Source organism: Morus notabilis, unplaced genomic scaffold, assembly GCF_000414095.1.
Source record: "Morus notabilis unplaced genomic scaffold, ASM41409v2 Scaffold315, whole genome shotgun sequence".
Taxonomy (NCBI): domain Eukaryota; kingdom Viridiplantae; phylum Streptophyta; class Magnoliopsida; order Rosales; family Moraceae; genus Morus; species Morus notabilis.
Genome location: NW_010360512.1, coordinates 285,287 through 293,544, shown reverse-complemented (window position 1 = coordinate 293,544; position 8,258 = coordinate 285,287). Strand labels below are relative to the sequence as shown.

The window sequence follows — 8,258 nt, the reverse complement described above, 5'->3', positions numbered from 1 at the left end:
TGAATTGCAAAGAGCTGATTTATTATTCTATACGGTTCTACGTGTACTTTTGAAGGCTGCAGTTTTAATTTCGAGCTCACAAAAATTGAGTTTGGGGGTTTTGTAAATATTAAAAATTAAAAATAAAAGAATTATGAGAAAACTCATATGCTTCGATTACGTAAAACTTTTATTTTTATGTAAAAGAATTATGTAAAAAATAGGGACGAAAGTAGCTTGAGCCCAGTTATATTTTTTTATAAATTTATATTTTTGTCCCCCACACTATTCAAACCCCCTATTTTTTTTGTAACTTCAAACGGTCCCTAATGGTTTGTGACTTCAAATGTTATGCAAATGTTTTAATAATTTCATTTACACTCTTCATTTTTACTTTGATTATACCTTATCATTTCAATTTGTGTTTTTTCTTCTTTTTTTTTTCTTTCCATTATTACAATTTAACATATGCAACCCAAACAGATAAAATATCACGCTATACTACTTAATACTACTTATGTTTATATATGTGAAGAAAGAAACAAAAATATCTATGGATTAACAGAAACAAAAATAAAGAAACAAATAGTAAAAAGAAAATAAAAGAGAATTCGATATTGATCACACTATTAATTTGTTTAAAGGTTTGATTTAACTCAAGCCTCCTGAAAAAAATAATAATAATAATCTGGCTTCGTCCTTGCTTATTGTGAAAATTAAAAAAAAAAAAAAAAAGATTGACAACAATCACTCTTTTAGGGTAGAAAAGAAAAACTTCGTTTAGTCTGGATATATGAGATAAATATTTTATTATATATGAGCCCAAAATCATAATGTATGAATACTGATAGATACAAAAGGACTCCGATAAATGATTAAAATGGCCAAATAGAGAAAAAGGAAAAGGACTCTAATAAGGCTAGAGAGAGAAAACTTGAAGAATAATAATACGAATTGAATGGACATTCAGATCTCGTTCATTTTACCGATTCGAGTTTTCAGTTTTAAGTTTTTATAATAAAAAAAACTCTCAGAAAATGTCACATATAACTTTTTTTGCTACAGTGAAAAGCTCTCAAAAAATGTCACATCTTAACTCAAATTGAAAACACGAATCCGCGAAGTGAACGAAACTTCAGTCTTGCTGTTGCAATACATGTTAGTTACATTTACTATGTTGATGTGTATGTATATACTCACGTGTTTCACGTACTCGTATATAAATAAGTGTGGCCACGAAAAATCAATTGAGAATTACCTTCTTTGTATTGAGTTTTGCTCCTGCAATTTTCTCATTTTGGTAAGGTTATGTTGAGAGGGCGTACATGTGTATATTTGACTTTTCAGAGTAGGCTAGCTTGTGGTTTGGAGCTGTTATAGACTGGGGACAGAAACATCTTATATATATTATATATATATATATATATATATATATATACACACACACAACAACAACAACAAATTTTAATCCCAACTTAATTGGGATCGGCTATGTAGATTTCATTTTTCTACGCAGTTCTATTCGAAATTAGGCTTTTCTGAAAGCTTAAATCTAGAATGTATTTTTTAACTATTTCAGTCCACGTAATTCTTGGTCTACCCATCTCTCTTCTAGTATTAGGTATAAGAATGTCTTCCAAAGCACGAACTTGTGCTTCTGACGGTCTACGTTAGACATGGTCATATCATCTTAAGCGGCATTCGTGCACTTTATTTTCTATTGATGCTATACCTATTTTACTACGAATAACTTCATTCTTTATGTGATTCATTTTTATATGGTCACTCATTTATATTAACATGCGCATAATATATATGAAAAAATTCAGGAGGCCAAAAGGACTCTCCAGATGATAAAAATATGTATTAAATGTCTTACAGGAGGATCATATCCCTCATACTAAGTTGATAAAAAACAAACCTTCATATTTAATTTGAATTTGTGACCGTAAGATGATCACGGTACTCTATTACCGCTAGGTCACTAAGTATACGTGTGTGTATATATATATATATATATATATATCCATTTTGAAGATGGCGAGTGTATAGAAGCACATTTCCCAAAGAAAAATTAAACTCAAGAGATTTGTAGAAACGTTTCATGCAATGCAAATGAGAGAGCCAATAGGGCAAAACAGGAGTCGGCAAATTAAGCAAAGCAGCAAGTGGAGTGGAAGGGGACTGTCATCTCTTACGTTGTAAATTGCTCCAAAGTCAATGACTCCTTCCGTCAGAAGCTTAATTATTGCTGTTATGCCAGTCCTTTTCTTGTCTTTTCTTTTTGGGTTGCGCAAATTCACACGCACACACAATTAATGGATATACATATACAATATATACATATATATATATATAGTGGATAATGTTGAACAACTCTTCCATACTGACCCTCATCAGCATTGACTGCAATGTTCTCCACTCTCCTGATCATTGCTTCCATTCCACCCATTTTTTGATCGTGCCAAAATTGATTGATATGTACGTAGGTGTTTGAAACTTGAAAGATCAATCAACTTGTGAGAGAAGTGAGAAATACATACTTACATACGTATGCGTATATTATCTAATGGTATTGGATTTATTAATTCAAGGTAATTGGTTGTGGGAGGTCTTAGGTCTCGTCTTATAGTGAAAAACACTTGAACTAGTTCAGATTTATGAATAAATTAGTTATGGTTAGTTATTAGAATTAAAGAAGTAAAAGTTGTAGCTTGTTTTGAATAAAAGAATTTAATAGGTTTAAATAATCTTTAAATCTTCTAATAAACAATAAAAATGTTGAAATGAAGTTTATAATATACTAATGAAATTTTGATATAAGTTTTAAAGTCTATTTAGAAGTGTTTTTTTTTAAAAGCTATATTTTGGAGCTTTTATTAGAAGTTCTTTTAAAAAGTCAAAACACTTTTGACTAATCATCTAAATACTTTCATAAGTAGCCTTTTATAGTCAAAAAGCCAAAAACAGTTTTTAAAAAGCGCTCCCAAACATGTCTTATATAGGTTAAGATAATGTGATTCGGCTACATACACAAATATTTACAGTGTGTGGGGTAGGGGTGTAAATCCGCCGGGTAGGGTAGGGTTGAGCCTACCCGACTAGTGCGGGTTGAGAAAATGTTAGGCCGTGACATTCTTTTAAGTCTACAAACCCGCAACCTTTCGGGTGACCTCGGGTAGGGTCGGGTTGCTCGGGTTGGTGAAAACCAATTTTAATATATGACTTCATCAATTTTTAGTCAATTAATATGTGCTTGTTATAGAAGAAATCATTATCAAACAGAACATGTCTTTCTTTCAAGAGGGGGTCTAAATGCAAGGTGAACAATTAAAACACTCACTTTGAAATCAAACACTTCCAATATAAATAAAGAATGTCCTAATTCAACAACTATAGCATACAAGCATTTTTTACACAAACTGTGAATTCAAAACATAAATAAGTTAACAGTTTAAAAGCATAAAGTCCATAAACTTATGAAAGTAAGAATTTGAAGTGTTGGACATTGTTTTACCTACTTTGAACATGTTCGGCCGGGTAGGGTTACCTCGGGTTCATGTAACCCCACCCCGCGCTCCTACCCGCGCAGTGTGGGTTAGACATAATTAAAACTGAAAATTAAATAAAAAATTAGAAATCCGTGATTTTCGAGTATGGTCGGCTCGGCTTGGCCGGGTTCGTCGGGTTCGGGGTGATTTCTTACAGCCCTAGTGTGGGGTTCTTTTTTAATGGCAAACAAAAAAAATAATATAACTACAACTGGTTGCCTTACTTTTTACATCAAAATAGTATATTACTAGAACTTGATAATGATCGATTAATATATAATGAAAATGAGATTAATTGATGATGATCAACTAATGTTACTGGAATTTGATCATTCGAGAAATGGAATCTACAATAGTAAAAAAGAATAATCAGTCGCTGGTGGTTCTCGTATATGTTTGGTTAATTGTCCAAATGGAGGAATGTTTCGATTTAAAAAAAAAAAGATCGAAATTTCAATTTGGTATAATTTAGTCAAGATTTCACTGAATAATAGTTTGACAATTTACTTTCCTTTTTGTTTTGCGAAATAACAGTACTACTCTATTTATAGTTCAGTCCAGAATACTTATTACTCCAATTGGTGAGAGAATGGCCATTCTAGAAAATAAATGGCCAACCAAAACATCTAAGCAACCTTTTACATATATCACTTGTGATTATCAGTTTATTCTCGAACTAATTTAAAAACTCACTTGTCCTTTTAAGTTTGATTTACTCTCATTTAACCTATTTTATTAGAATTTTTATTAAAATCATATGAAAAAAATAGAATTAAGTGTGGTAATGTGTTTTTTTTTTCATTTATTTTTAACAGAAAATATAATAGAAAGACTACCTGATTGCATTATCTATTTTTTTCTCATGTTTTTCTAAAAAAAAATAACAAAAAGGACTGAACAGTGAATAGGATTAATTTAAAATTTAATAAATAAAATGAGAATTTTTAAATTTTAGAGTCTTAATAAAAAAACAGAATCACCTTTTTTTGCTTGGAAATATAATCACTTTATTAGAAGTGGTCCACAGCTCCATGCATAAAGAGGCTAAGGACTTTTGAATGGTAGGAAAATAATTTCGATTAATTGAATCTATTTTGTTCTAGAAGGAAGGCAATAATACTATTATTGTACTAAAATATATATCATTCGGACCAGCATTGATCGTATGTTTGCTGTTTGGTTTTGTTTAGTAATCAATTAATTAATATGAGAAAAGGATAATTCAATCCTAGCTGGTAATTCACATGGCCAGCGGTACTTTTTCCAATATTTTGTTGATAAAATTATGACACAACTGACAGATTTTCTGATTTTGGCTCAATTGCTCAGGCCACAACCCGCCTACTTCCAGCGAATTCAAAAAACCGTTGCTCTGTTTTTACTATCATTATTATCTAAATGTATTACAATATCCTTAATAATAGAATATAATTTAAATCTTTTAAAATATTTTCTTAGATACTACATAGTTTTATTGGATATTCAATAACAATTACTTTAAGAACGTATATATTTAGTGTACCGTATTATATTATATTATAATGTATAGTACCGTATAATATTGTATTATATTGTATAATTTTTATACAACACGGTGTTTAGTTGGTGATATTATTACACATTATATTATTTTTATCATCGTAATCTATTTACGTATTAATTTGTGATAAGATAAAATTTAGACTTAATCATAACTTAATTCGACTTTAATCTTAACCCGAACCCAACATTTGGAGGAAGTAAAGAAGAAGGTAGAGTTGCTACATGGGGTTTTTTTTGCAAAATTTTTTGAAAATAGGACCAAATTATAATTTTAAAAATTAAGAGGTAAAAATACAATTTTGAAAAAGTTGAGGGATCAAAATATAATTTTAAAAATTTTAGGGTTCAAAACAAATTTTTAAAAAGTTTAAGGGTCAAAATATAATTTTTGAAAGGCATAAGGGTTAAAATGTAATTTTTTTAAAAAATAAACCCAACATCACTCTGGTCCCGAAACTCGATCCCAACGTCAATCCAAAAATCCAACTCCGAGCCTAGATATTTGTGAAATATTTTATATATTTTTAATATGTTATTTTAGATTAATTGTATAGTACGGTCTAGTATATAGGTTTTTTTTCCGTATTAAATGTCACATTTTGTGTTGTATTAATATTATATTATACAGTGTATAAATATTACTAAATATTATATTATTATTAAACAATATAATATAGAGTGTTTATACGTGTACCAAACATACTTTAGGAAAGAAAAAAGTTTTAAACTAGTCTAATCTGAGTCTGAAATATAAATCGGTATATACAACATATTAAAGTCATTATGCATGTGCAGATAAGGTTAGAATGAACAGCTCGCGTGGAATCAGTGTGCAATAACATATAACTTGTTAGAAATGAAACAATTTTCCCTAAGAACACGAAACAATTAAAAAAGCACAGACTAGAAACAAGAAAAAAGAAATTATAAAAATCAAGTCAAAAGTGTCACGTGTTGGCAGGGTAAAAGCAATTCATAGACCAAGCATGTCACACATTCCTATATAGTACCCTGCGTGTCACACATTTTCCACTTTGGCCCTTGTACTTTAAATCTTATCACAATATTCTTCAAACTTAACACAATATTTTCTTAAAAGGAAAAGAAAAATTTAAAAACAAAAGCACTTTCGTTGTTCAATGATCCATATAGTACTCAACCTCAAATTACCCTTCAAAGGTTTTGATCAAATTGCTAATCAACACACAACATATTTGGGTTCAATATATTGACTCTACCATTGACAAAACGAGTGTTTTTAGAATGCTATGATCATTAAATTTATAAAGGGAGGATTGTTATTTGATCCTATTGATTGAGACTGATGTTTTAAACATTGGATAAAATTTTTAATAGTTTGATCTGTGAACAAATTAGATCCTTAAATAATTAATCTAACAATTAAAATAAAAGTGCCTGTTAATAGGGTGAAATATTAATTCCAACCATAAAATTTCAAGGGCCGATTAAAGTTGATTGGGAGAAGGAAAAATTTAGAGGGGGTACTATTAACGTATGAATATCACAATCTTATATCTAGGAAAAGCTTAATATCCGCAAGAATATATAATGATGTTTCAGATGTTGTAACATTATAAATCATTTGAATTGATAATGATACTTCTATATATATCGAATCATTTGACTCGGTGTGCGTGAAATATTCCACATAACTTGATATTGCAAGGATCTTGACTTCTGCTTTGCTTGCCGTTAAATCTCATGTGTCACGAGTCATTATAAAATAATATATATATATATATATATTGCATTGGGAAAACAAATCCTTTTTTTTTTAAATAACTTCTTTTCAAATAAGAGAAAGATTTATCTAACTATTAACTGTGATCAACTCATTTTCTAACACTGAAAATTTAATCCCCCGACTCGTCTCATTGTAGGCTTCTCATTAGTGGTAATAATGTACGATGTGTTGGTTCTATGTAGGTGAATCTAAATTGGTTAGAAACTTGAAAACCGAATAAATGATCTTTTTTTTGAAGGGGAGTTTTTCGCTTGGTAGCTGAGATCTCTCGCTAGCTGTCTTCCTTGATGGTCCTTTGACCGGACGCCCTCATTTCTACCGACAGTGGTCGGAGGTTTTTGTATTTTTGTAACTTTTGTATTTGTAATAAGGTTGGTGGTTTTCCCACTCAACCCTCGTTGGATTGTTATTTTTTGTTAGATTTAAGTGTTCGGCTTAATTTAAGCCGATAGGGTGGTCTTGATCCAGTAAGAATTTTTTATATGCCGCGTAGATGTCTTTTTTTTGTATGTTTTGACGATTTGCCCCTCCAGCGCTCAACAACTTATGTTGAAGAGAGGGAGTTTTTTTTTTTGTCGAACTTTCAGTCCGTTCGTTGTTAGTGTGCCGAGGTACTATCCCGATTTCATGACTCAGGCGTGCGTTTGTCCCTTTAATAGATTAACATTGTACCGAGAGGACTATTTATTAATATTTTAATAAAATGCAATTTTTCTTAAAAAAATATATATACTTTCTTACATATTTTTGAAAACCAATTCAAAAATCTCTTCGATATACAAACAAAAAGCCAAGTGGGTAAAATCTTTTAAGTCAACGATTATTATTTGTTTGGATCCAATACGCATTAAATCCATAATAGCGAAGTAGCAGCAGTTACAACGATCTAAACCAAAAACATTGGCCAATTTTTTATTACTGGAGGCGAAACATGCAAAAAAAAATAATAAATAAAAAAATAAAAGGGGGGTAATAGTAAATGAAGACCGAAGAGTAATTACTACGAGTGTCCATGAAAAAGCAAATGCAACGCAAAATCAGGGCAGACAACACACTTGGCATTCATAATAATTTACCTAATCCAACACCCTTTTACGGATAAGGCCGTAACCATCTGCCGACCCTTTTGCCAGTTGCCTCCATGCAACTCTCTCTTCCCCACTATAAATTCCATGCAAACCCCCCCCCCCCCCACACAAATACACAACTCAAAAATTCAGAGAGAGATAATAGTGAGTGAGTAATTGATCAAGGAAAAATGGAAGTGGAGAGCGGGATAGCCAAAACGAACGGCAAGTCCAACAACTCTTCAGAGGTTCCGCCGCCACCCGAGGCGGAACCGCTGAGGAAGCTGATCGCGGTGGCTTCGATAGCGGCGGGGATTCAGTTCGGGTGGGCCCTACAGCTCTCCCTACTGACCC

The 8,258-nt window shown here is 31.3% G+C and overlaps 1 protein-coding gene across 1 annotated transcript in view; it reads left to right on the top strand.

Annotated features, from left to right (window-relative positions):
- The first annotated feature begins 8,025 nt into the window (after nucleotides 1–8,025).
- The window catches only part of LOC21399484 (sucrose transport protein SUC8), a 3,852-nt gene continuing 3,619 nt past the window's right edge, over nucleotides 8,026–8,258 (top strand). Inside the window, 1 exon segment of the mRNA XM_024164576.1 lies at nucleotides 8,026–8,258. This exon segment is cut by the window's right edge and continues 20 nt beyond it. Coding sequence (XP_024020344.1) covers nucleotides 8,096–8,258 — 163 coding nt within the window. The 5' untranslated portion in view covers nucleotides 8,026–8,095.